Source organism: Sus scrofa, chromosome 6, assembly GCF_054392235.1.
Source record: "Sus scrofa isolate SSC_HxYL_T2T_F1_AM1 chromosome 6, Sscrofa_HxYL_maternal_Yorkshire_Landrace_v2.0, whole genome shotgun sequence".
In the NCBI taxonomy this organism is placed as follows: domain Eukaryota; kingdom Metazoa; phylum Chordata; class Mammalia; order Artiodactyla; family Suidae; genus Sus; species Sus scrofa.
The window spans coordinates 86,549,652-86,577,644 of NC_139388.1; the positions used below are offsets into that span (position 1 = coordinate 86,549,652).

Consider the following 27,993-nt stretch of genomic DNA (forward strand, 5'->3'; position numbering starts at 1 on the left):
TTAATTGTCAGAGATTTCAAAATCTCTCCCTCAATAATTTAAACAAGTACATAAAAGATCGGTAAAGATATACAAGACTTGACCTAATTTGACCTAGCTGACATTTGTAGAATCTCCACCTATCAGTTCTCTATAACCTATCCTGGAAAACTGAAGAGAAAAAGAGATTTCCCAAATCATTCTATGAAGCCAGCATTACCAGGATACCAAAACCAGACAGATTCATTACAGAATGTGAGGGGAAATCACTAAAGATCATGAACCCTCAAGAATACATGCAGAAATTCTTATAAAAATGTTAGCAAATTAAACTCAACAATATATTTTTAAAAAGATAGAGCACCATGATGAAATGAGGTTTATCCCAGTAATTCAACAATAGGGTAACATTTGAAAATCAATGAAATTCACCGTATTGATACACTAAACAAGAAAAACTCCATGATCATCTCAATAGAGACGGAATGGAATCGAATACTATGTACTCTTTTTGGTCTGGCTTCTTTCATGGAGCACGGTTACTTTGAGAGTCATCCGTGCTGTTGAATATCAATACTGCGTTGTTTTTTATTGCTGAGTAGTATTCCCTTGCCTGGAAATGTGACAATTTTTAATCCAGTTGATGGATACTTGAATTATTGCTAAACGGCAAGTGTTACAAATAAAGCTATTACCAACAGTCAAACATTCTTTGAATGGAATAAGTTTTCATTCCTCTTGGGTAAATACCTAGGAGTGGAATGGTCGGATCCTGTTTAACGTTTTAAGAAACTGCCAAGGGAGTTCCCATCCTGGCGGAGTGGTTAACGAATCCGACTAGGAACCATGAGGTTGCGGGTTCGATCCCTGGCCTAGCTCAGTGGGTTAAGGATCTGGCGTTGCCATGATGCTGTGGTGTGGGTCGCTGATGCAGCTCAGATCCCGCGTTGCTGTGGCTCTGGCATAGGCCGGTGGCTATAACTCTGATTTGACCCCTAGCCTGGGAACCTCCATATGCCGCAGGAGCGGCTCAAGAAAAAGGCAAAAAGACAAAAAAAAAAAAAAAAAGAAAGAAAGAAAGAAAGAAAAAAAGAAACTGCCAAACTCTTTCTAAAGTATCTTTGTGCATCTCTGTATTACTGTATGAAAGTTACTTCTACTTCACATCCTCATCAGCAATGGACAGTCTACTTTTTTTTTTTTTTTTCTTTTTAGGGCCACACCTGTGGCATGTGGAAGTTCCCATACTAGGGATCGAATAGGAGCTATAGCTGCCTGCCTACACCACAGCCATAGCAACTCGGGAACCAAGCTGTGTCTGTGACCTACACCGCAGCTCACGGCAACACCAGATCCTTAACCCACTGAGCAATGCCAAGGATTGAACCTGCATCCATGGGTCCTAGTCAGGTTTGTTAACCGCTGAGCCTCAACAGGAACTCCTGGGCAGTCTTTTTAATTTCAGCCACCCCATTAGATGTGTAGTGTATCTCATTGTGGCCTTAATTTGCATATCCCTAATGACTAGTGATGTTGAGCATCTCTTCATACGCATTTGCTCTTTATATTTTTTTCTGTAAAGTGTCCGTTTAGTAGATGGAGAAAGCATTTTGTAAAATTCAATATTCTTTTGTGATTTAAAAAATACTCTAACAAACTAGGAATACAAGCAATTCTCCTTAATCTGATAAAAGGTATTGACAAAAGCCAAATTGCAAACATGATACTGATAATCTTTCTCTTGAGATAGAGAATTAAACTAGTTTGACTGCTATCATACTTCTATTTAACATTGCCCTGAAGGACTCTAAACAGTACTAAGGCCAAGAAAAATAAATGAAAATATATAGGTCAGAGAGGAAGGAAATAAAGTTGTCATTATTCATAGATGACAAGATTGTACATGGAGAAATTTCAAAAGAATCTATAGATAACCTATTAAAGGTAATAACTAAATTTAGCAAGCTCATTCTATAAAAATCAATTTATTTTATTTCTATACCAGCAGCAAACAATTAGAAAATTAAATTAAAATAGTACCATTTACAACAGCATACCATCAAATACCTAGAGCAGATATATATAGAAGATATACAAGGCTTCCACCCAGAAAAATATAAAACATTATTGAGAAAAATTTAAGAAGACTTAAATAAAGGATACACATGGATTGGCGAACTCAATATTGTAAAGATGTAAATCATCCCTAACTTGATTTCTAGGATCAATATGATCCAAATCAAAATGACAGTGGGGATTTTTTTAGGACATCAATGTGCTGATTCTAAAATGTATGTGGAAATGCATTGGGGCCAAGTGGGGTCAAGAGTAGCCAAGATAAACTTAGCACATAGTTGAAGAACTTTTACCACCAGGAAAAAAAAAGAAAAAACTTCTTATAAAGTTATAGTGACTAAGGCTGGTATTTGAACAGAATAAAGAATCCAGACCTCATATACATAGACAGTTTATTTACAACAACGACAGCCCTGCAGCGTGTTAGAAAAAGAATGCTCTTTCCATAAATGATGCTGGGTTGATTGGAAACACATATCGACAAAACAGTAGATTTGGACATCTCCATACCATACACACAAATAATTCCAAGAGAATCATAGGTCTAGATGTGAAAGGTAAAATAATACAGTTACCAGAAATTATTTTGGGGTAGGCAAAGATTTCTTAAACAGGACAGACATGTACACTCACTAAAAGGGAAAAGATTGATTCACTGGGCTATATTAAAATGAAGAGTTTCTATTCATTAGCACACCATCAAGAGAGTGAAAAGGAAAGTCAGAGACAGCGAAGATATTTACGTTACCTATAGCCAATGAATGGACACATTTCTAGAAAGGTTTCAAGAACTCCTAAGAAAAGAAAAACCCAACAGAAGAAATGGGCAAAAAACTTGAAGAGTCAGTTCTCCAAAGAGAATATCCTGAAGGTGGCCCGACATACAAAAAAGTGCTCAATCTGACCAAAGGACAATGCAAATTAAAACTGTTATGAGCTTAAAAAATGTTGGTGAGAATGTGAAGCAACTGGAATTCTCATACATTGCCTGTCAGAAGTAAAATTAGCACAACCACTTTGGAAAACTCTCTGGTAGCATCAATAAGCTGATCATAAACATACGCTATGACCCAGCAATTCTTCTCCTAAATATGGATACAAGGAATATATACATATATGTCCCCAAGGACATGAACAAGAATAGTCATAAAAACTTTTAGTCATAGTAGCTCAAAACTGGAAACAATCCAAATGTCTTTTAACGGTACAATGGATAAACAAATTGTGGTTTATTCGAACCAAGACAAACTTAATAGCGATGAATATGAACTAATTACTGATACACAAAACACGAAGTTAAATCTCTCAGACACGAGATGAGAAGAAAAAAAGCCTGAGAGGAAAGGGTTCATATTGTATGATGCCAGTGTATATAAAGTGCAAAACAAACTAAAGTAATTAATGATATTAGAAGCCAGGATAGCTGTAGTGTTTATATTTGCAGAGAAGGGGGATGATGCCCAGGAAGGGACAAGGTAAGGCCTTATGGGATGCTGTTGATTATCTGTCTCTGGGTCTGAGAAGTGATTCCATTAAGTGGTGGTTGCTTTGGGATAACTCATTAAACTGCATAATTATGATTTGCTTTCTAAATATATAATACGGGAGTTCCTGTCATGATGCAGCGGAAACAAATCCGACTAGGAACCATGAGGTTGCTGGCCTTGCTCAGTGGGTTAAGGATCCGGCATTGTTGTGGCTGTGGTGTAGTCTGGTGGCTGCAGCTCCAATTCGACTCCTAGCCTGGGAACCTCCATATGCTACAGGTGTGGCCCTAAAAGACAAAAAGACAATAAATAAATAAATATGTTTCAATTTTCAAGTAGTAAAGAAAAAGAGCACTAAATCAACAGATGGGAGGAAGAAAGAGAAGTTAGGCTGTGGGTTTGAGAGCAGCAGGGACTCTAGAAACCCACCAGAAGGGTGAAGAAAAAGCGGTGGGGTGAAGGAGGATCTTGGAATGAAGAGTCCAGCCTTAGCACTGACTCCTAAACCTCAGGAGTAGCCAGGATTAGTGCTTACTCACAAAACCAAAGCAGTGTGTGGGCTGAGACAGTGTGCGGACCTGTCTGGAAGGATGACCCATGATCTGAGTACCTCTCCCCTCCCTCGCCCAGCCTCCCCATCAGCACATCACCTATTTCTACTGAGAAAGATCCAAACCTTGAAACAAGGAGGAAAGACATAGGATTTGTGCCAATAAGGACTGGAGTTAAGCTTTCCAACAACCCAGCAGAATGGAGACTTGGGTTAAGTTTTAGGAAATAAAGAGCATAAGATTTCTTCTTCCTTCCACCCCCCCATCCATTCTTCTCACAGTTTCTTCCCAATTATCACACCAGAAGCAGTGGGGGAACGACAGAAGCAATCTATTTGATAATCCTCAAGGATGGTGTTGTGGGTACAATCTAGGATTTACTACATTCCCCTAAAATTTGCTCTTATGTACTAAAATGAACATGTCAGTGGAAACAACATAAATGTCCATCAACAGATGAATAGATTAAGAAGATGTGGTACATATATACAAATGGAATACTACTCAGCTATAAACAAAGAATGAAATCATGCCATTTGAAGCAACATGGATGCAACTAGAGATTATCATACTAAGCAAAATCAGAAAGAGAAAGACAAATACCATATGATATCACTTATATGTGGATTCTAAAATACGGCACAAATGGGAATTCCCACTGTGGCACAATGGGATCAGGAGTGTCCTGGGAATGCTGGGACGCAGGTTCCATCCCCTGACTAGCACAGTTGGTTAAGGATCTGATCTGGCATTGCTGCAGCTGTGGATTAGGTCATAGCTGTGGTATGGCTCAGATGTGATCCCTGGCCCAGGAACTCCATATGCTGCAGGGCAGCCAATGTGTGTGTATATATAAATGAACCTACCCTCAAAGCAGAAACAGACTCACAGACACAGAAAACAGACTTGTGGTTGCCAGTGGGGAGGGAGAGGGATGGACTGGGAGACTGGGGTTTAGTAGATGCGAACTCTTATATTTAAAATGGATAAACGAAGTCGTGCTGTATATCACAGGGAACTATATCCAATCTCCTGGAAAGGCCATGATGAAAAAGAATATTTTAAAATGTACATATATGCATAACTAAATCACTTTGCTGTACAGCAGAAATTGGCCCAACATTGCGAATCAACTATAATTTTAAAAATAAACATGTCAGGAGCTCTATCCTCCCCATCAAAAACCTCCGTTATAAAATTCACCAGACCTTTCTGTACTCTCTTGGCCTTTCTGGAATACTTTTTGCCAGAGTGTTGGTCTTTTTGCGTGGAGTTGTCCATTTCAGCAAAGTTCTGTGCTATATTCCATTTGTTTGATGAAAATCTCAACTACATGTTCTTCTAAGCACCTGAAACAACAAAATACAGCATTTGTTGGAGTTCCCATGGTGGCTCAGTGGAAACGAATCTGACTAGCATCCATGAGGACGCAGGTTCCATCCGTGGCCTCATTCAGTGGGTTAAGGATCTGGCATTGCCATGAGCTGTGGTGTAGGTCTCAGACTTGGCTTGGATCTGCTGTTACTGTGGCTGTGGTGTAGGCCGGCAGCTACAGCTCTGATTCCACCCCTAGCCTGGGAACTTCCATATGCCGCAGGTGTGGCCCTAAAAAAACAAACAAAAAAAGAAAAACAAAATACAGCATTGGTAAGGTTCATTTTGTTGATAAATCTGGTTAGAGGTTTATTGATCTCCTCAAAAGAAGACAACAAGTGGTTTTATTGATTGTTTTATCGGGGGGGGGTAATTTCATTTATTTCTATTATTAATTTTACTATTTCTTTCTTTCTATTTACTTTAGGCTTCATTTGCTTTTTTTATTTCTCCTCACCCATGGCACACTAGGGAAGCTCCTAGGCCAGGGACTGAACCTGCACCACACCAGTGACAATGCCAGGTCCTTAACCACTAGGCCACTGGGAACTCCTCATTTGCTCTTCTTTTTCTAGCTTTTAAAGGTGGAAGCTTAAATCATGGAACCTAGACTTTCTTCTTTCTTAATCTAAGTATTTAATATTATAAATTTTCCTCTAATCACCATTTTAATGGCATCTCACATAAGGTGTAATGTTGTGATGTGCTTGGGTTATAGGATGGAAATCCTGTGAAATTGGATTATTATGATCATTATACAACTACAGATGTGATAAATTCATTTGAGTAATAAAAAAAGAACCCCCCCAAAAATAAATAAAAATCCCATGTAACATTAAAAAATCTGTAATGTTGTGTCTTCATTTTTCCGTTTCAAATAGCTTCTACTTTTTCCTTGTAATATCTTTTGACATATGGTTTACTTGGAAGTCAGCTGTTTAATTTCCAAGCAGCTGGGGGATTTTCCAGATATCTTTCTGTTATTGATTTCAAGTTTTTCTGCTGTTTTTGGATGGAGGTTTTTTAAATGTCCATTAGGTTAAATTGGTTGACAGTGTTGTTCAAGTCTTTTATATCATTTTCTGTTTATTCATACTATCACTCAGGAGAGAAAAGTGTCCCACATTACAGCACTGTGAATTTATTTATTTTTTAAGTTTCGTCAGTTTAGCTTCGTGTATTTTGAAGCACGCACATTTATGATTTTTACCTCTTCTTGATGAACCTTGAAATGCTCTTCTTTATCCCTGGAAATATTCCTTGTTCTGCAGTCTGCTTTTTTTTTGCGGGGGGGGGATGTTAATATACTCACTCCATTTTCTTTTGATTACTGTTAGAAAACTGTATCTTTTTTATCCTTTTACTTTTAACCTATCTATATCTTTATACGTAGAGCGAGTTTCTTAAAGACAGCTTATAGTTGGGTTGGATCTTGGTTTTTTAAAATCTGATCAGAGTTCCCGTCGTGGCTCAGCGGAAACGAATCCAACTAGGAACCATGAGGTTGTGGGTTTAATCCCTGGCTTCACCCAGCGGGTTAAGGATCCAGTGTTGCTGTGAACTGTGGTGTATGTGGCAAATTCGGCTCTGATCCTGGGTTGCTGTGGCTGTGATGTAGGCTGGCAGCTTTAGCGCTGATTGGACCCCTAGCCTGGAAACTTCCATATGCCTCGGGTACGGCCCTAAGAAGCAAAAAAAAAAATTAAATTAAATTAAAAACATAAAAAAATCTGCTCTGGTTATCTCTTTTGGATTGGACTGTTTAGACCTTTTACATTCAATGTAGTAATTTATAGGGCTGGATTTAGACCTACCATTTTCCTACTGTTCCATTTGATCCTCATTCTTTTTTTTTTTTTTTTTTTTTTTGTCTTTTTGCTATTTCTTGGGCCGCTCCCTCGGCATATGGAGATTCCCAGGCTAGGGGTCCAATCGGAGCTGTAGCCACCGGCCTACGCCAGAGCCACAGCAACGCGGGAACAGAGCCGCGTCTGCAACCTACACCACAGCTCACAGCAACGCCGGATCGTTAACCCACTGAGCAAGGGCAGGGACCGAACCCCGCAACCTCATGGTTCCTAGTCGGATTCGTTAACCACTGCGCCACAACGGGAACGCCCCTCATTCTTTTTTTTTTTTCCTTCCTTCTTTTGAATTAAAGGAGTTTATCTTTTTTTAATCTTTTTTTTTTTTTTTTTTTTTTTTTTTTTGCCTTTTCTAGGGCTGCTCCCGCAGCATATGGAGGTTCCTAGGCTAGGGGTCCAATCGGAGCTGTAGCCACTGGCCTACGCCAGAGCCACAGCAACGCGGGATCCGAGCTGCGTCTGCGACCTACACCACAGCTCACGGCAACGCCAGATCCCCAACCCACTGAGCAAGGCCAGGAACGAAACCGCAACCTCATGGTTTCTAGTCGGATTCGTTTCCGATGCGCCACGACCGGAACTCCGAGGAGTTTTTCTTTTGATTCCAATTTACTTGTACTGCTGTTTTATTGGTGACACTTATTTTATTTTTAGCAGCTTCTATGCAGGTCTCTCTTTTCTGGTGTCCTACCTTGTAAATTCCAGCCTCTTTGGTCTCTCTGAACTCTGATTTCTACATCCCCAACTCAGAAAACTGGACTTGCTGTGGGTCTCCCTCTCCCTTGAACTGTGGCCTAGAAACTGCCCCCAAGATGGGGTAACTGTGGGGTTCACAGTTCTGGTCTCCCTAAAAATAGTGTTTCAGGAGTTCCCGTCATGGCACAGAGGAAATGAATCTGACTAGAAACCATGAGGTTGCGAGTTTGATCCCTGGCCTTGCTCAGTAGGTTAAGGATCCGGCGTTGCTGTGAGCTGTGGTGTAGGTCGCAGATGCGGCTCAGATCTGGTGTTGCTGTGGCTCTGGTGTTGGCCTGCAGCAACACCTCCGATTCGACCCCTAGCCTGGGGACCTCCATATGCCATGGGTGCGGCCCTAAAAAAAAAAGACAAAAAAAAAAAATAGTGTTTCATGTATTTGTCTATTTTTTGTTTAACAGCAGGAGCCTGACTTAAATTTCATAGGAGTTAATCTTTAATGAACAGACTTGAGTTTTATTTTGCTCACTTTTTTTTTTCCTGAGGAATTTACACCATTTATAAATACTAACGAAGGAAGGATTGAATAAGTGATGTTATGCTCTACCAATTCTTTGCTCCTTCAATATTTATTCTTCAATCTATTCTGTCACCCTCAGAGCAGCAATTCTCAACTGTTTTAGGTTGACAATATCTATACTAAAAACTTAATATGCAATATAATCATTGACAACACACCCAAAGAAATCAAGAAATTAAAAACAACAGAAACAAGTCATTAGTGATCATGACACAATCACTGCTCCAGTATAAGAATGTCTTTTAGGGTCTATAAAAGCAGCCACTATTCACTCATCACCTTTCAGGGTTGTGTTGTTGTCTTAGAACCATTTACTTTCCTAGCTGCAATAAAGCCGTTTTCTTTTTTTGGGTTTGGGTTTGTGTTTGTTTGTGTTTTATGTCTGCACTCGCAGCATATGGCCGTTCCCAGGCCAGGGACTGAATGGGAGCCACAGCATCATCCTACACCGAAGCTGCAGCAACACCAGATCCTTTAACTCCAGCCAGGGATTGAACCTGCACTTCTGCACAGACCTGAGCCACTCAGCCACTGCAGTCAGATTCTTAACCCACTGCACCACAGCGGGAACTCCAATAAAGCTGTTATTATTATTATTACTATTTTGCTTTTTAGAGCCACACCTGTGGCATATGGAGGTTCCCAGGCTAGGGGTCTAATAGGAGCTGTAGCCACCGGCCTACACCACAGCCACAGCAATGCCAGATCTGAGCCATGTCTGCGACCTACACCACAGCTCATGGCAACACTGGATCCTTAACTCACTGAGCAAGGCCAGGGATCGAAGCTGAAACCTCATGGTTCCTAGTCGGATATGTTTTCACTGCACCACGACAGAAACTCCCCTAAAGCTGTTATTTTTTAAATGCAGTACTATGTTAGAGTTATGGGTGATTAGAAAAAAAATTCAAGCTGCTTCTTATAATGGTAATATGTGCATATTGTCGAATTTGGGAAAAGATAAGAAATCTAAAAGATTTTTTAAAACAACCCATATTCCTACCACCTAATAACAACACTATTAATAATGCCTTCCAGCCTTGTTACTGCATACCTGTGAAGCCAGGATGAGAGAAGGTGCAGCCCAGGAGGGAATGGAGCACTGCCCAGCTGTGCCTCACTGGTGCACTTGCTTGTCTAACTGCTCATGACAGGAGATCATGGGCTTGGAGTCTAAGAAAGAGCAATGAAGATACACCACCTTCCTAATCAACCGCATGTGTTTCAGCTGCTGGCAGGTGGGGGCCAGTGCAGAGATCAAGAGTATCCAGTCCTATATTCAAGGTTAATAGTCCTGGATACTGCTGCTTAATAACTGATTCTGGATGAGTTACTTTTGAACCCATTTCCTCCTCCATAAACTGAGATTGGATAGAGTACCTTCCTCTCAAAATGCTTGCGAGGATTAAATATGGTGATGCACGTGAAGAAGTTGATGCTGCCTGGCCTACTGTAGGCTTTTACTAACATTAGGTTTTAACAAATGCACAGGAGTAATATATTAACAGCTTAAAATAATAACTATCATTTCTTGAGCCCTCACACTCCTAAATGCCTTATATAGAGTACCTCATGCAATTTTTACAATAATCCAGTGGGGTTTTATAGCCATTTTACAGATGAGAAAACAGAAGTTCAGAAAGAGAGGGGGGTTAAGTGACTTACTTAAGGTCACACCAGAATAAGAGGTGGATTCAGGCTTTGAACCCTGGAAGTCTGACTTCTGCTTGCTCTAAACCGTTGTAATTCCCTCCAAGGCAGCACACACTAAATGTTAACACACGCTAAATGTTGACATTTACTACCTTTAAGTGCGTATATTTTTTAAAATTAGGATATTGCATAGAGTTTTCAAAATGCAAGTATTTGAGTCTTTTTTTTTTTTCCTTTTTAGGGCCACACCTATGGCATATGGAAGTTCCCCCACTAGGGGTTTAATCAGAGCTGCAACTACTGGCCTATGCCACAGCCATAGCAACACCGGATCCAAGCCATATTTGTGACCCCCACTGCAGCTTGTGGCAACACCAGATCCTTAACCCACTGAGCAAGGCCAGGGATTGAACCCACATCCTCATGGACACTATGCCGGGTTCTTAACCCATTAAACCACAAAAGGAACTCTCGTATTTTGAAGTTGTCTTGGATTTTCACAGTATTGGGGTTCCCCAGAACGTAGTTTGAAATTTCCTGAGGCAGCCCACTGTTGGATAGTTTGAATTGCTAGAAAGTTCCTGCCTGAATAAGCTCAGAATAAGTCTCACTCCTCTTCCACACTGGTGAATTTCTTTTGTGAAGTTTTTGTTTGTTATGTGCATGTGTGTGTATGCTGAGTCACAATATAAAATGCATTTCTTATCATGGGTCATAGTCATAAAGTTTGAAAGCCACTTTCAAACAAGTAGCTAGATAAATATGTGCAGACTGAATAAATGAAAGAATACTAGGAGTAGACCTATTTTATCAATAATGTGCATAGAGGAGGTCCCAGGTGGCTCAGTGGGTTAAGGATCCAGCATTGTCACTGCTGTGGCTTGGGTCATTGCTGTGTTGCAGGTTCAATCTCTGGCCCAGGAACTTCTGCATGCCTCAAGTGCAGCCAAAGATAATAATAATGTGTATGGATATACTCATAAAACAACTCTTTCCATCAGGAGCTATATTCTATAAAGATTTAACTCGCATGAGCATAACTATAGGCATATTTTCCTTCTACCATGCCTGTGTTTTTTTAAAAAAAATCCTTTATTATTTATCCCATAGTATTATCCCATATTTCATATATTTATACATGTATGTTACTGTACAGTAATCAATATATACTAAACCATGTATACTATTACTCTATGTGGTATTTTTATGGATTTGCATGAGTAGTTTCGACTCTTTGAGATTGTATTGATTCCGTTATAATGCTATGGTGCATCTTGAAGTATTTTACATTTTTCAAAGCCCTCTCAGGTAAATAATCCATTTGATATTTTTCATAAGCTGAGAAAGCCTGTCAGAGATCTGAAAAAAGTTTTAGCAGCCAGCTAGTGACCTCTAGATTCTAATCACATCCTTTTGTTTTATAGATGGTGAACCAAGGCCCTGAGCAGGGAAGACATTTGAAGAAGAACACCCAAGGAGATGAAGTGGATCTAGGATTAGAACTCTTTTTCGTCCACGTGCTGCCCAGCACTGGAGCCCCAAAACTTTGGTGCCCTCGCAGGGGCTGAGGCAGGGGAATCAGATGTCCATGCCCCTCACCGGAGTTCCGTGGGGGAAAGCACGCCATGATTATTATCATTTTTCAGGTGGGGGACTCTGAGGGCACACCTCTGGGAGGGGCACCTCCAACGGTGGTTTCTTCCAGCCCTCAGGGCACCACCTAGCCCGACACCACACCTAGCCCGACACCAGAATTCTGCACGCACCGGGCCGGCGGGGATCTCACTGACCATCCCATGCGGTGCGCCGGTTCCTCCTCCCCAGGACCCCGGGATCCGCGCCCCAACAAGAGACGGTCTCCTACCTCGTTGGGTCCCCAGCGCTGAATCTGGCCTGCCCGCCTCCCTGTCGCTATGGCAACCACAGATCTAACATTCCAGAGTCCACCTTCTGCCCGCCTTCTGATGAACTCTAGCCAATGGCGTCCTCTGTTTCTTTAGTTGCAAAGTTATTGACCAATGATCAGAGGCATTTCAAAAACCGCTGGGCTGCTGCCACAATTTAGGGTTCAGGTTTACTACGTCAGGATAGGTGAAGAAACTTGACATGGACTTATCTAGGCAACCCCTCAAAAATCTTGTGATAGACCAAAAGTCTTAGAATATTGCTCACCCAGAGATCCTACTTCAAGGAATAAACCGAAAAGAACTAACATTCATCCAAACCCTGTTTGTAACAAAGAAAAAAGACTGTTATGGGCCACCATACAAAGGCAGCCAGTGAGTGTTTCACGTGCCCCTCTTCACACACTTCAGAGCAATCACCGTGATCTTCACTCCAGTGACTTCCCTTTAAATTTAGGATGAAATCCAAGAGTTCCCCCTCGTGGCTCAGCGGCAACGAATCCGACTAGGAACCATGAGGTTGCAGGTTCGATCCCTGGCCTTGCTCAGTGGATTAAGGATCCGGCGTTGCCCTGACCTGTGGTGTAGGTGGCAGACGCCGCTCGGAGCTGGCGTTGCTGTGGCTGTGGTGCAGGCCACCACAGCCGGCGGCAACAGCTCCGATTAGACCCCTAGCTTGGGAACCTCCATATGCCGTGGGTGCGGCCCTAAAAGGATAGAAAAGACAAAACAAATAAATAAATAAAATAAATAAATTTAGGATGAAATCCAAACATCTTCATGTAAGCGGTTCCTGGCCAGTCCCTCTGGTAACAACTTCTACCTCACATGCGCCAGAAAAATCTCGCACCAGCTCCCGCAGTCCTTGGAGCAGTTTCAACAGTTATGTCTCCTTCTTCTCTCAGGTGTTCTCAGGTGTTCCCTCTGAGTTCGCTCAGGTCAGGGTCTGAGCCATGACTGGCTCTTTCTCATCATGGAGGTCTCTATCCAAATGTCATGTTTTCATTTGTAAAATGGGCATGAGCCCAGTGTCTCACTTAGGGAGTTGTTGAGAGGATCTCAATTGAAAGGCATGTGAGTGAAAAAGCAGAAACACCATGCACGTATTCAGTATTTTAAAATACATTTTTTTCCCATTTAAATTTAATTTTTAATTGAAGTATAGTTGCTGTACAACATTATGTTACAAGACAGTGATTCACAGTTTTAAAGGTTATGCTCAGTAATAGTTATTATAAAATATGGGCTATATTCCCCATATTGTGCAATATATCCTTCTGGCAATTACAATTATTTCAGTTGTACATTAAGGAAGCATTCACCAAGCGCTAGGCTTATTGAGAACCTTAAGAACTGCTGAGCTGCGGAGGGAGGGCTCGTACAGTCTGCGGCCAACAGGTGTTCTGGGAGGGCACACAAGGAGAAATTTTGGGGGCCCCTCCGTTTTGCGAGGAAAGGGGCCTTGAAAGACGTGTAGGATTTGATTACCTGGTGAGAGCATGGCGTGAGCGAAGAGCAGGAGCAAAGCCCAGGAGGTGACTCTGAGGATAAGGAGGGAGGACACCTGGCAGGCTGCCCATCTGTCGGGCAGGTGGAGTGAGCAGTCACCAGAGCTCTGCAGACAGCCAGAGAAGAGGAGCGAGGTTTTATTCCAACTTCCTTCCTGTGGCCGCTAGAGGGGACTCTCTCCAGGTGAGCGCAAAGCTCCGTCGGGGAGCCGCCTCTGCCTGGCTCCGCGACCCCACGCTTCAAGCAAGCTTTGCGGTGCAGCCAATAATCGCGGAGTGTCCCGCCCACTCCCTCCTCGCAGCCATTCGTTTGCGCAAAATGTCCGCCAGGTTTTGACGGGCAAGCGACCTGACAAATAAAATAGAAGCCTTTGAAAGCAAAACACTGCAGCATTCCGGCAGCTCTGAGTTGAGGAAGGAATTGAAGAGGCTGTGTCGCCGGCTTGCGAGAAGAATCCAAGTCGCTCTGAGAAACGTTTGCTAGGTGGGCCTTGGTGGAAACGCCCCCGGTAAGTAGCGATTAAGACTAAGGAGGAGGAGGGTGGTGGAGACTTGAATTCAGCCTTCGTTTCAGAAAAAGCGACTACATTTGTGATCATCGTACATTTCCTAGTATGAATACCTTCCTTCTTGCAGTCACTAGGCTTGTCACTTTGGGTCTTGTTGCCTCAGAATGCTTTTTCCATTTTCACATCGAGGAGAGGGGGCGTGGGTTTGCTTCAATAAAGGCGATGCCAGGCTTTACCAAGTCAGGAGGTGAAATGAAGTAACTTCGCCAAAATTGCCCCTGTACACGCCAGCTTGAGCTTCCTGGAGATAGGAGATGGTCAAGTTAGCAGGTGGATGAGGGGAGGCATTCTTGATCCGAACCGGCCGCTGGAAGTTGTAGTTTCCAGCATGTTGGGTGGGGACTGAAGAGTGTAACCCTTTAGTGAGCAAAAGCCAGAAAAGGGAGAGCACTCAGCGTGTAATGAACACTCAGCAGCCAGAAGCTGAATTGTCAGGTGATGGGAAAGGGCATGTTTTATTTATTTTTTCAGATAGATAGAACCAAATTCTAATACAGACCCTACTTTTAGCAGCCATGAGCTGTGGTTCTCTCATCTGGGAAACCTGCTCTGAGGGTCGGTGAAGTAATTCATTGAGATGAGGGGTTGGGGGTGAAGTGGAAGCCATCACCTAGTGAATTATCTTTCCTTTTTTTAAGTCAGTGACCCCGTGCTCACTGCTGGCTGTGAGGAGCTCAAAATTAAGGGGTGGCTGGCAACACAGTTGGCTGCTTGCCTCTAGGGCATATGTTAGTCCTGCAGAAGTGCTCTGAAATCAGGAAAAGAGAGTCACTAGGTAAAGAATGTGCACCTTGTAATGGAGGACAACCTGCCAAGGGTTTGGCCAAGGCTTTTAGTCCAAACTCCTACCCAGCTGAGGGAGAGTTTTCTGTCTGCAGGCCATGATGCCTCAGAGGCTTGGAGGTTCCTGAGGCGGAGAGGGAGGCTGCTTTTTAAAAGTGAATTAAGTGAAAGCAACCACAACCTCCACAAAGGAAAGCAAAAAACAGAGACCTCCCTGGGGAAACCAGAGGGCCTGGATTCCCATCACCCCCTTGGCACCTCCCTGTGGTTTCTCTGATGTGCCGTGGGTGGGGCTGGATCTGTCAGTTGTATCTCTGGAGTTTCGGTTGGTTAGGCCTGAGTAAGCCATTCTATTCTTGACTGTGAAGCAGTCACATTGCACCAGGTGCTTCGGAGGCCTCTCTATAGTCTGCTGGTAGGTATGTACGGAGGTCACTGTGCCAAGCTCTGGGCTTGATCTCAGGAAGGAGCAACTGCCCAAGGGATTCAGCAAACAGTTTCCGAGAATTTGTGCTCCAGCGCCCCTTTACCTCCAGGTGGAAAGCCTCTAAGAATATCTCAGAAATCCAGAGAGCCCTGGGCTACTTTTCCTTTCTAAGGCTATGATATTAAAACGTTGCTGTAGGGATACATACATTTAACACAGTAATGCTTTTCACCCATGCATGAAAGTATAGTGAAGAAGAATCATGCTTTTCACAAGATTACAAACTCACATTCATAGGGCTTTACTGTCAGGGAGGCCCAATTATAGGCTATGAGTTATAAAGTTGTCTGATGAATATACTTCCTGTACCTATATACTGACTATATAACCTTATCTGGAGGCAATAGCAATCATTTAAGTTTGAGGCTCTTTGACAAAGTGAGACCTGGGCTAAATAGTCTTCATGCTGCCCCTGTGCTAAGCCCTCCATCTGGTATCTCCTGGATGCTGGACATGATTCGAGTCCTGTAACACATGACTGTGCAGTTCACATCAGGGCTTAAGGCTAGATAACCTAAGGAAATGGAAGCTACAGGAAAGACGAGAGACAGCTTTCTGAAGCCTCGAAGCATGGCAGAAACGTTGCCCGTTTAACAGGCATGTGGTAAGCCCTCAAATATTTGTTGCCTGAATGCATGAAAAAAAGGAAGGAATGTTCATGGGTAAATTAAATAATTAAACCAGTAAGAATAAAGTCAGTACAAATAATAACTGACATTCATTGACAGTTTGCTGTGCACACATTTTATATGCATTATTTCACCACATTTTCACATCATCACATGGGAGTGAATATCCAGATTTCACAGCAGAGGAAACTGGCTAAAAAATTAAATGACGTGGCCAAGGTAAAATGGGTAGCTCATGATGGATCACAAGCAATTTAAGTTTTTTAATTGAAATAAACTTAGGCTTTAAAGTAGACTCCAAATTTGTATGATTTTTTTTTTTTAATATAAGACCTCAAAAAAAAACAAAAAAACCTTTAGCATTTGTTGTAAGGTATTTTGGCCATACTTCCTTCTCTATTTAGTAGAAAAGCTTGAGCCGCCCTGAAAATATTCGTTCAATGAAATTAGTGAGAATGACAGTCATTGATGATTTTACTTTAGGCCACATTATTAGCCCTACTTTACAGATGAGGCAACTGAGATGCCCAGAGGCAAAAAGATCTGGTCTTTTAGGTCCTCCCCCTTCAGCTCCAAGTGTTATGTCACCTGTGCTGGGCTGACCCTCAGGAGCAGGTCGGTTCTCCCATCTTCCATGGAGATAACTCTTCTCCTCCTCCTTTCTTTCCTAAGTCAGAATGCAGGTGGTTCCTTTTTTATGACAGTGGGATTTTTTTTTCTTTCTTTCAAGTCCTGGAGAAGTAGCTATAGGCAGTGTTCTCTGTAGACGAGCCTATGGAAAGATAGGATTTAAGTTAGGAGATGATAGAAGGAAGCCAAGGAGACACATGCTCCCATCTGCAAAACAGAAACAGACCATGCACATGGAGAGCAGACTTGTGGTTGTCAGTGGGGAGAGGGGATGGACGTGGGGAGGAATTTGGGATTGGGAGAGGCAAACTCTTCCATTTAGAATGGATAAGCAATGAAGTCCTGCTGTGTAGCACGGGGAACTACATCCCTTCTCTTGGAATAGAACATGATGGAAGGTAGTATGAGAAAAAGAATATATATATGTCTGACTGGGTCACTGTGCTGTACAGCAGAAATTGACACAACATTGTAAATCGACTATACTCTAATAAAAATAAATAAATAAGTAAAGCAAAAAAAAAAACTGAAAAAAAAAGAAGGCGGCAAAGGAGAAGAGGAAAGGGAATTTTTAAGGGCCAAGAGAAAAGGTTTTGAGATAGATGAACCATATCTTCATTGAGGGGCCAAGGCATGACGTAATTTTTAAAATAGCCTTGCTTCAGGAGTTCCTTCCGTGGCACAGTGGGTTAAGGATCCGGCGTTGTCTCTGCAGCCTCGGGTCGAGGAGGAGGCTCACCTATAATCCCTGTCCCGGGAACTTCCATATGTCGTGGGTGTGGCCAAAAAAAAAAAAAAAAGGCTCACTTTTCATAGCAGTTTGTGCTTTGTCCTAATAGTATTCTCTTCTCAGGCTTGGAGTTTCCTTGTCTGTGCATTTTTAATGTTTTTCCCCACCCCCTAGAACACCGCAAGAATTGGGAACGTATCCCTGTCTGTCTGCCTGGGAAGAGACCTAGACACTGGCCCTTCTGTGAGTGAAGATGAGGAAACAGCTGTAAATCAACCAAAGGAAGCTTGCAGCGCTCTTTTGGCTTGAGAAGCGACGGCCGGTGGAAGGAGGTGAACCCCTGGCGGGAAGGATGGCTTAGCAGCCGCTCCAGCTCCTGAGCAGGCCTGGTGGGATGTGCCCTTAGGCCACTATGGACGGAGCCCACAGCGCAGCCCTGCAGCTGCAGCAGCTCCCACCCACGAGCAGCGCCGACCCCGTGAGTGAGGCTTCCTTCTCCTACAAGGCAAGAGCTTTTATTTGGGGGGTTTGGGCATTTTTTATTTTTCTAACAAGAAAGTAACACTGTGCAGCCTTGGCTAACAGACGTGTCCAGGGTCTGCATGCTTATTGCTGGTAGAGACAAGCAGACCCTCCACACCAACAAGAGTGTGTGTAATAAAAATATTCATCAAAATACATCAAAATAGGGAGATCCCTGGAGTTCCCTGGTGGCCTCGTGGTTAAGGATCCAGTGTTGTCACTGTTATGGCTTGGGTCACAGCTATAGCGCAGGTTCAGTCTTTGGCCTGAGAACTTCCGCATGCACAGGCATGGCCAATAAAATAAATGAAAAATCAAAACTAAAAAATAGGGAATTCTGGAGTTCCCGTCATGGCGCAGTGGTTAACGAATCCGACTAGGAACCATGAGGTTGTGGGTTCGATCCCTGGCCTTGCTCAGTGGGTTAAAGATCCGGCGTTGCCATGAGCTGTGGTGTAGGTTGCAGACGCGGCTCGGATCCCGCGTTGGCTCTGGCTCTGGCATAGGCCGGCGGCTACAGCTCCGATTGGACCCCTAGCCTGGGAACCTCCATATGCCACAGGAGAGGCCCAAGAAATGGCAAAAAGACAATAAATAAATAAATAAATAATAGGGAATTCTGATGGACTAGTGGTTAGGACTCAGCACTTCCGCCTCTGCAGCCCAGGTTCAACCCCTGGTCTGGGAACTGAGATCCCATGTCAAGCCATTTCCCAAAATACATCAAAATAGGAAAGTAGAGATCTTTAACCCACTAACTGGGGCCAGGGATGGAACCCGCATCCTTGTGGATACTAGTTGGGTTCATAAGCCACGGAGCCACAACGGTAACTCCAAAGTAGAGAGATGTTTTCAAAGGAATTCATTTCTACTTAGAAGATTTGATTTTTTTAAAAAATCACCTGCTCCATTACAACATACAGTTGTTCATATTTCAGTGTATTTCCTTCCTAGTCTTTTCCGGTTTTACAAATTTGGGATCAGATTGTACAGAAAGTTTGGTGTCTTGGTTGTTTTACTTAACCTCATTTGTGTACTAGTTCCCCGTGTCATTGAGTAGTGATTGCAAGCGTGCTTTCTGCTTGGTTGCCCAGTAATCCCTTGAGCTGCTGTATCAAAATTTGTTGGACCTTCCTCCCATCGTTGAATGTTTAGGTTGTTTGTAATCTGGGGTGACTGTATAGAGGGCTGCAGTGAACAGCCCAGAATGCATGCCCCTTTGCTGTCTCTAAGAATTGGGTAGCCCCTTCCCATTGTGGTGCAGCAGAAACAAATCTGACTGGTAACCATGAGGTTGCAAGTTTGATCCCTGGCCTTGCTCAGTGGGTTAAGGATCCGGCATTGCTGTGAGCTGTGGAGTAGGTCACAGACATGCTCATATCTGATGTTGCTGTGACTGTGGTGTAGGCCGGCAGCTGTAGCTCCGATTTGACCCCTAGCCTGGAATCTCTGTATGCCACAGGTGCAGCCCTAAAAAGCAAAAAAAAAAAAAAAAAAAAAAAAAAAAAAAAAAAAAAAAAAAACCCACAAAGAATTGGTAGCCCTGTGAGAGGCAGTCTTTCCCCAACCAGTGAGGTCACAGATGCCAGAGCATCAGGAAAATGGAACATATAGTTGGTATAATTGGCCCCGTGGTGAATGCTGCCAAATAGCCAAACACAGAATCTAAGAAAACACAGAACGCTCTCCCTTATGATGTTTCTAATAAGTTTCTATGTTAATCACAGATTTCATTCAGTTACTTATTACAGAAAGATTTTTGTCCCAAAGCAAAGATAAATGAGTTAGACTGACTGTACCAAGAACTTAAGAATTGAGGTGGCAGACAGGCAGCTGAACAAAGGGTGATAAGCTGACAAAGGGAAGAAGACCAGGCCTCAAATCCCTACTCTGCTGCTACCTAGCTAAGTGACCTTGGACCTAGGGCTTGGCTAACCCTCAGAGCTTCTGTTATGGGTCGGATGGTGGTAGTAAGACCTCCTTCCATCCCTTATCCCTCCAGGGATGCGGAGATCTGTGAAAAAGTGCCTAGCCCAGAGCTAGGATGCAGGAGGGGCTTGACTCACTGCTTGACTCAGAAATGTCCCATAGTTACAAACAGGAACAAATGAAGGTACCCAGAGCAGAAAGAAGCCTGGGGGTAGGGGAAGGGGGTTCTATGGGGAAGCTCTCTCCTTCCTCCTTGACTATGTTGTGGCTATTCTGGTTGCACGGAATAAAAATCCATTTCAGGGAAGCTGAAGCAGAAGGGAAAATTATTATAAGGCCACAGGACCCCAGGGTCGGGATGGGCAGTGGTGCCTGAATGGTGCTAGAACTCTTACCCTCACCTGAAAAAGAAGGAGCAGATGATTGGCCCAGCTTAGGTCAGGTGTTGGCATTGGTCCAATCACTGGTGGCTGGGTTGGGGTCCCCCCCCCCACCAACCTCTGCAAAACAGCATGGTTTCTCATCCTCCACACTATGGGCTTGTGGCTGGGCAGGCTGCCCCAAAGTCATCTCTTACCTTTGGGGAAAACCTTAAGAGGCTCCAAGACCAGCTTGGTCAGGGTGCATTTGTTAAGAAATAAGCAGTTTGCTGTGAGTTGCAGCCCTGCCCTCTGCCCTACCCAGCAGGGAAGGGATTCTGGTGTTACAACTTGGGCATCAGAATGTACAAAAACTTTTGTATCTTGGTTGTTGGGGGAGGGTGGTCTGTGAAAGAGAGACAACAGGTTGAACTGCCCGGGAGGCAGCATCCCCACGGGTCCCTGACACTGAAGACTTTGCCTCAGCCTGCAAGCGTCAGGCCTCAGTTCTTCTATTTAGCAAATAGGCATGTCACCTGAGCACCTGCTGTGTCACCTGCCTGTGATGGGTGGGGCAGGAACTGTATGATAATTGAGATATCACCTCCCCGAAGAAATCTGGGAGGGAGGTGAGGAAGCCATTTCCACAAGTGACTATCTTCAGGACAGAATTTGGCTCCAAAAGAGAGATACAGCTGTTAAGAGCACAGCCTTTGGAATCAGAGAGACCTGGCTTCTGCTGCCAGCTCTGTCACTGCGGCGTGATAACTTGGTTTCCCTAATGCACTTCCTCTGCAGGTCAGTATTAAGTCCACCCCATGGGGTGGTCATGAGGATACCTGAATTTACAGATAAGGAAACCGAAGCTGCCAGCACCATCCCCTGTCTTGGGCCTGTGGAAATCCTACCCACCCTTCTAGCTCCAGCTCAGATATCCCCTTTTCCATGAAGCCTTTGTCAGTCTTCCTGGCAGGAAAATATAGGTCCTTTATCCACACTTTTATAGCCAATTCGCAGTTGCTGTGATCATCACCATCATCATCACAGCAGCTAACAGTAGCTGTGTTTATTGCGACAGGGACTGTGTTAATCCTCGCAAAAGCCCCATAAGGTTGGTATTATGCTATCCCCATTTTACAAATGAGGAAACGCACAGAGAGGTTAATTAACTTGCCCAAGGTCACACCGTCAATGGGTAGTAAAACTGGAAGTTGAATCTAGTCTGTGCACTGCCAAAGGCCTTGGTTTTATCCACCCCTCCCTGCTGCCTACCTTGTGCCACCCTGCAGGGCCCCTTCTCTCCCCACACTGGTTAGTAAGTGTTGAAATGGCAGTCATGCAGAAGGTTATGCCTCACCTGATGAGGAAGGTAAACATCAGGGAAGCCAAGCCAGGTTACAGGTGTAGCTGAGCCTGTTAGCCAGCCTGTGGCATCCCTTGCATTTGAATATGCGTAACCCTCAAAGCAAGCCAGAATGCAGTTTATACTTACCTCTTAGTCGTTTTAAGCCCAAGGGACTGTGGAAAGTCAGTTTTAGTAGCAAGCGATGCCAGTTGTGTCACCATAGAATTTAAATAGGGGGCAGTTGTTGGTAGATGTAAAGCAGACAGTGGAGCAGATCTGAGCCAGGCTTTCCCACATCCAAGCAAGGTTTCCTGCCTCTGTGACCTCTGACTGCTTTTCTGAGAACGATTTCTTTTCTCTCAGAGTTGCAGCTAGTGAAAGATCACTTTTTGGGTCAGAGAACATTGGAGCCAGAAGGGTCCTTAGAGCTGTTGCTAATGATGATACAAATGAAAATTAGGGGAGTTCCTGTTGTGGCTCAGGGGGAACGAGCCCAGCTAGTATCCGTGAGGATGTGGGTTTGATGCCTGGCATCACTAAGTAGGTTAAGGATCCAGCATTGCCATGAGCTACAGTATAGGTCACAGATGTGGCTCGGATGTGGTGATGCTGTGGCTGTGGCTGGCAGCTGCAACTCTGATTTAACCCCTATCCTGGGAACTTACATATGCTGCAGGTGCAGCCCTAAAAAGACCAAAAAAAAAAAAAAAAAAAAAAAAGGAAATTATGGAGTTCCCACTGTGGCTCAGTGGGTTGAGAGCCTGACATGGTGTCTGTGAGGATGCAGGTTTGATCCCGGGCCTCATTTACTGGGTTAAGGATACAGCATTGCCGCAAGTTGCCATGTAGATTGCCATGTACATTGCAGATGTGGCTCAGATGCATTGTTGCTGAAGCTGTGGCATAAGATTGCAGCTACAGCTCCGATTTGACCCCTAACCTGGGAACTTCCGTATAACACAGGTACAGCTGTAAAAAGAAAAAGAAAAAAGAAAATTATGAAAGTAATAATAGTAGCAGTTAGAATTGTTTTAATATTTATTACATATCAGGTGATATTTCATGTCAGGTGATATTTCAGCATGTCCCTTATTTCATATAATACGACAATCCTAGGAGGGTTTACAGTCAGCTCCATTTTTCAGAGGGGAAGCTGAGGCTCAGAGAGTTCAGGTAACCCCCTGAAGCCATACAGCAGGGAGTGGCAGAGGTAGGACTGCCAAGTCTATATGGCAAGCTGAAGCAGAGAGGGAAGTGACTTTGGGTTCACTGTCCCCTCCCCTTTGGTGTTTGGGCCCTGCCCTTTGGTGGGAGCACCCGTATTTCCTCCTGCATCTTTTTTTCTCCCATAAAGCAGAGAGTCACTGATCCCAAGGTCAAATCCCTCTTCTGGGTTAGTCGTCCACTTGGACTTAAGAGCACTTAACTTTTTTTTTTTTTTTTTTTTTTTTGCATTTTAGGGCTGCACCTGCGGCATATGGAAGTTCCGGGCCTGGGGTCGAATCGGAGCTGCAACTGCCAGCCTATACGACAGCCACAGCAATGCAGGATCCAAGCTGCGTCTGCAACCTACAGCACAGCTCACGGCAACACCGAATCCTTAACCTACTGAGCAAGGCCAGGGATTGAACCAGCATCCTCATTCGGATACTAGTTGGGTTCGTTATCACTGAGCCACAATGGGAGCTCCAGGAGCACTTAGCACTTTGAATAATGTTGATGAAAACACCAGGGATGGGTCCTCAGTGAAAAGTGGAGCGCGGTGGGATGGGAAAGCTCCCGGGGGTGTCCAGTGGTGGAGGCGCCCAGCGTCCTCCTTCTCCTCCTTCCCTGCCAGCAGACCTGGATGCCACCATCTTAGTTTCCAGTGCTGAGTTTGGAGAAGGAACTTGATGTTAGGAGCTCTTCAGATTGTCACTCAACTCTGAATTGCCCTCCACTGGGCACTTGAGGGGGGCTGGTAGGTGTGTGTTGGAATTGTGTAACCTCTGGGCTGCTGGCAACTTCTATATGTGACTGAATGCTCCTAAAATTGAACCAGTCACCGCTTCACAAGGGTTTGGGGGCATAATTAGTGTTGACGAAGCCCTTTGAAGCCCTTGGATGAAAGGGCATTAAGTTCCATTGTGCTGTGACTCACCGAGTCTGTCTGTAGCCAGTTGTTATGTGTGGGGATTAATATGCTTGTGGAAGTGGCTTTCAAAAGAAACCACCTCGGCTGCCTGTGTCATTATCGGGACTGTCGCCTTTATAAGGTAGGTGTCTCTCTTTCCTAAGTTATGTTGCCACCTTTGAAGGACACGGCAGAGAACATAGTGGGAGACAGTGTGGAGGACTGATTCCCGTGAGGAAACTGGAAGTCAGACCTCTAGTTTCAGGTCCTCCCACCCTCACCTCAGGCAGGTTATTTCACTTCTCTGAGCCTTCCCATGTTCCTCTCTGAACTCCTTCCAATTTGTGTGCTAAACGTAGGACTTATCATAGTACCCACTTCATAGCATTGTTTGCAGCCCAGAGGTGATGCATAGAAAGAGCTTAGCTTAGTTAGCATCAATGTCACACGCAAATATATGTATATATAAAGTGTTCCATAAATCCAGCCTTTGTGTGTGTGTGTGTGTGTGCTTTTTAGGGCTGTACCTGCACCATATGGAAGTTCCCAGGCTATGGGTCAAATCAGAGCTACAGCTGCCAGCCTACACCACAGCCACAGCAACACCAGATCCAAGCCAAGTCTGTGACCTACACCACAGCTCATGGCAACACCAGATCCTTAACCCAATGAGTGAGGCCAGGGATCCAACCCACATCCTCATGGATACTAGTCAGGTTCATTTCCTGACTAGAGACATGACGGGAACACCCCTGATTTCAGAATATCTTAACAAGGGCCAAAGTATCCCATTCTGATATCATGCCTTAACAGGAGTATGTATGAGAGGAGAGAAAATAATTCCTAGAATGGGCAGTTTATCACTAGGGAAATCTATAAAACACTCCACCCAGTTCCCACTGTGGTGCAGTAGGTTAAGAATCCAACTGCAATGGCTCAGGTCACTGTAGAGGCACAGCTTCGATCCCTGACCCAGAGCAATGGGCTAAAAGGATCTGGCATCTCTGCAGCTGTGAAATAGGTCACAGATGTGGCTTGGATTCAGTCCCTGGCCCAGAAACTTCCATATGCTGTGGGTATGGCCATAGAGATAAAATAAAACAAAAAAACTGGAGTTCCCAGCATGGTGCAGCAGAAACAAATTTGACTAGGAACCATGAAGTTGTGGGTTTGATCCCTGGCCTCACACAGTGGGTTGGGGATCCAGCGTTGCTGTGTGCTGTGATACAGGTCACAGATTCAGCACGGATCCCACATTGCTGTGGCTGTGGTGTAGGCTGGCAGTTGTAGCTCTGGGCCTGGGAACCTGCATATGCTGCAGGTTCGGCCTTAAAAAGACACACACACAAAAAAAACCCTCACTCCACCCAAGTATAGTAAAATACAGATTTTTCTCAAATACACATGGAAGTTTCTGGGATAGAGCGTATGTTAGGCTACAAAACAAATGTCACCTGAAAGACTGAGGTAATACAAAGCATGTCCTATGATCACAGTGAGACCAAATGAGAAATCAATAACAAAAGGAGGTTCACAGCAGCAAACAGGGAAATTCACAAATATGTGAAAATTAACCCATGGGTCAATGAAGAAATCACAAAGGAAATTAGAAAATACTTGAGACAGCTAATCCTTAAATTCTGTGGAAATACAAGAGACTCCAAAACAGTTTTGGGAAAAGAAGTATAAAGTTGGAGAATGCATACTTCTTGCTTTCAAAAAATATTACAAAGCTACAGTAATCAAAACAATGTGGTACTGGCATGAGGATAGATGTACACATCTGTGGAATAGAATAGAGATCAAAAATAAACCAATACATCTATGGTCAGTTGATTTTTGACAGAGATGCTAAGGCCACTCAATAGGGAAAGAATATAATGTCTTTTCAGAAGATGCTGCTGCAACAACTGGATCTCCACCTGTAAAAGGATGGAGTTGGACTCCTTCCTCACACCATGTAGGAAAAAAATAATTCAAAATGGGCCAGAGACCTAAATATAAGAGCTGAAACTCCCAGTCTTTGCAGACTGTCTGTGCTAGGTCACTACTCCAATAGATTCCAACACCGGTCTATTTACAGCTCTGCCTTGGCTTTTACTTTCAGCTTCTGCCCAGCCTGAAGTCCACCAAAGGGGAGGGTTTAGCATCTTCTCAAGTTTTTGTGGAGCATAATCCAGCCCTGGGTATATGCACGGCCTTCTTGAGTTCCCAGAATACTGGGGCACCCTTAAAGCCACCTGTCCCCCGCCCCACATACACATATCTTCTTTTCCAGCCCCCTCCTGCCCAGGCTTCTCCTTCTGTCTGTTGCTCATTCCAGTGCTGTCCCTTGCCCCAGGCTGCTGCAGCCAATACTGGTGGCTTTAAATGCTTTTGGCAAAAGCATCTCGGAAGCTGTAACCGACCCTGGTATTGAAGCAATACCAACAAAGGCAAGCCCTTGTATTGTTTCTTCAGGGAGCCACCAGACAGGTCAGAATCCACAACCACAGTTTTTTAAAAATGAGGTCCTTATTGCTCCCTCTGTCCTCATGACTGCCATAGGTCTAGAGTGTAAGCGATGGTTGGCATGCAATTTAAAATGCCACTGTGCTTTCTGACCATCAAGCAACTTCTTTTTTATTCACCAAGCCTTTCCTTCATTGTTATAAGTTTTTAACTAGACTCCAGAGTTCTATAAAAGTTGATTCAGACAGTGTTAGTCAGTTCATTTATTGCTTTACTGGAGGAATGAGTCCCTGGAGTTTTCTGTTCCACCATCTTCAAGGCATCATTTATAACGTTGTGAATATACTGGGGGGGAAAAAAACAAACACTGAATGGTGCACTTTAAAAAGGTCAAAATGCTGACTTTTATGATTTTTTAATTTTGTCTAAATGAAAAAAAAAGGTAATGACAAGTTAAATGAAGATGCTCCAGGTTCATAGACTGGCCTTAAAAGGCATTTAGAGCCAGGCATTAAAATGGGAACATATTAAAATACCTTAACTGAGCAAAAATTCAGGGAGAAACCAAGCAGTTGAGTGATGCATACTCAAATCAGATGGACAGTCAAATCCTCACTAGTAAATATGTGGAATGGTGTCACGTCTTGAGTCCCAGCTAAAAATTGTTGGACCATTAAGCAACCTTGGTGCCCTAAGGAAGCACATCACTTAGGTATTGCTGTGTAACAAACCACCTGAAAATCTAAGTAGCTAAAAACAACAACCATCTTACTACTCACAATTCTGTAGGTCAAGAATCTGGACAGGATCCAAAAGAATTGATATTAAGATCTCAAAGATGAGTTCCCTTCATGGCACAGCAGAAACAAATCCGACTAGGAACCATGAGATTGCAGGTTTGATCCCTGGCCCATGAGATTGCAGGTTTGATCCCTGGCCTCGATCAGTGGATTAAGGATCCGGCGTTGCCTTGAGCTGTGGTGTAGGTCACAGACATGGCTCAGATCTGATGTTGCTGTGGCTGTGATGTAGGCCAGCGGCTATAGCTCCAATTGGACACGTAGCCTGGGATCCTCCATATGCCATGGGTGTGGCCCTAAAAAAAAAAAAAAAGATCTCAAAGAGATACTAGCACTCTCTTATTGATTGCAGCACTATTGACAATAGTCAAGATGTGGAAACCACCTAAATGTTCATTGATAACAGAAGAAAATGAATGTGGTATATATATACAATGGAATATTACCCAGCCTTAAACAAGAAGGAAGTCCTGTAATATGCCACCACAAGGGTAAACCTGGAAGACATTATTCTAAGTGAAATAAGGGATAGACTGAATGTGTTCCCGTCAACTAAATTCGTGTGTCGAAGCCATAATTCCCAATATGATGGTATTTGGAGATGCGTGCTTTGGAAGGTAATTAGGTCATGAGGGTGGAACCCTCATAAATGAGAACAGTGCCGTAATGAGACACAAGGCAGAGCTCTCTTTCTCTACCCTGTGGGGACACAGCAGTAGGGTATCCATCTGCAAACCAGGAAAAGGGCTCGACTAGGAACAGAATCAACCAGCCCCTTGATCTTAGACTTCTCAGCTTCCAGAACTGTGAGAAATAAAAGTCTGTTGAGCCACCCAATCTATAATATTTATTATAGCAACCCAAATTGACTAAGACAATAAGCAGGTACAGAAGGACAGATACTGCGTAATTCTACTTGTATGGAGTATCTTAGGTAATCAAACCCATAGAATTAGAGAATAGAACGGTAGTT

General features: G+C 43.7%; 2 protein-coding genes and 1 long non-coding RNA gene across 41 annotated transcripts in view; 2 read left to right on the plus strand and 1 right to left on the minus strand.

The window, feature by feature from the left end:
* Positions 1–13,915, minus strand: part of STPG1 (sperm tail PG-rich repeat containing 1) — a 58,971-nt gene extending 45,056 nt beyond the window's left edge. For 15 of the 32 annotated variants that reach the window (XR_014807296.1, XR_014807294.1, XR_014807298.1 and 12 more), the window contains exons 1-2: positions 12,126–12,174; positions 5,302–5,442 (exon numbers count right to left, since the gene is read on the minus strand). Coding sequence is in view for 20 of the 32 variants with exons in the window: in XM_084963353.1 (XP_084819479.1) it covers positions 5,302–5,374 (73 nt within the window). In the remaining 12 variants the exon portion in view is untranslated. Of the gene's footprint in view, positions 1–5,301; positions 5,443–12,027; positions 12,175–13,653 lie in introns of those variants that run through there. The other 17 variants (XR_014807293.1, XR_014807295.1, XM_021095549.2 and 14 more) reach the window with 3 other exon arrangements.
* A 164-nt stretch (positions 13,916–14,079) lies between these two features.
* Positions 14,080–27,993, plus strand: part of NIPAL3 (NIPA like domain containing 3) — a 54,743-nt gene continuing 40,829 nt past the window's right edge. For 5 of the 8 annotated variants that reach the window (XR_014807289.1, XR_014807288.1, XM_005665096.4 and 2 more), the window contains exons 1-2: positions 14,080–14,182; positions 17,676–18,006. Coding sequence is in view for 6 of the 8 variants with exons in the window: in XM_005665096.4 (XP_005665153.1) it covers positions 17,914–18,006 (93 nt within the window). In the remaining 2 variants the exon portion in view is untranslated. The remainder of the gene's footprint in view (positions 14,183–17,675; positions 18,007–27,993) is intronic. The other 3 variants (XM_021095541.2, XM_005665094.4, XM_084963345.1) reach the window with 1 other exon arrangement.
* LOC146402605 (uncharacterized) lies at positions 23,501–27,057 on the plus strand. Its single transcript, XR_014807318.1, has 2 exons — positions 23,501–24,277; positions 25,046–27,057. It is a non-coding gene; the product is annotated as an uncharacterized LOC146402605 (long non-coding RNA).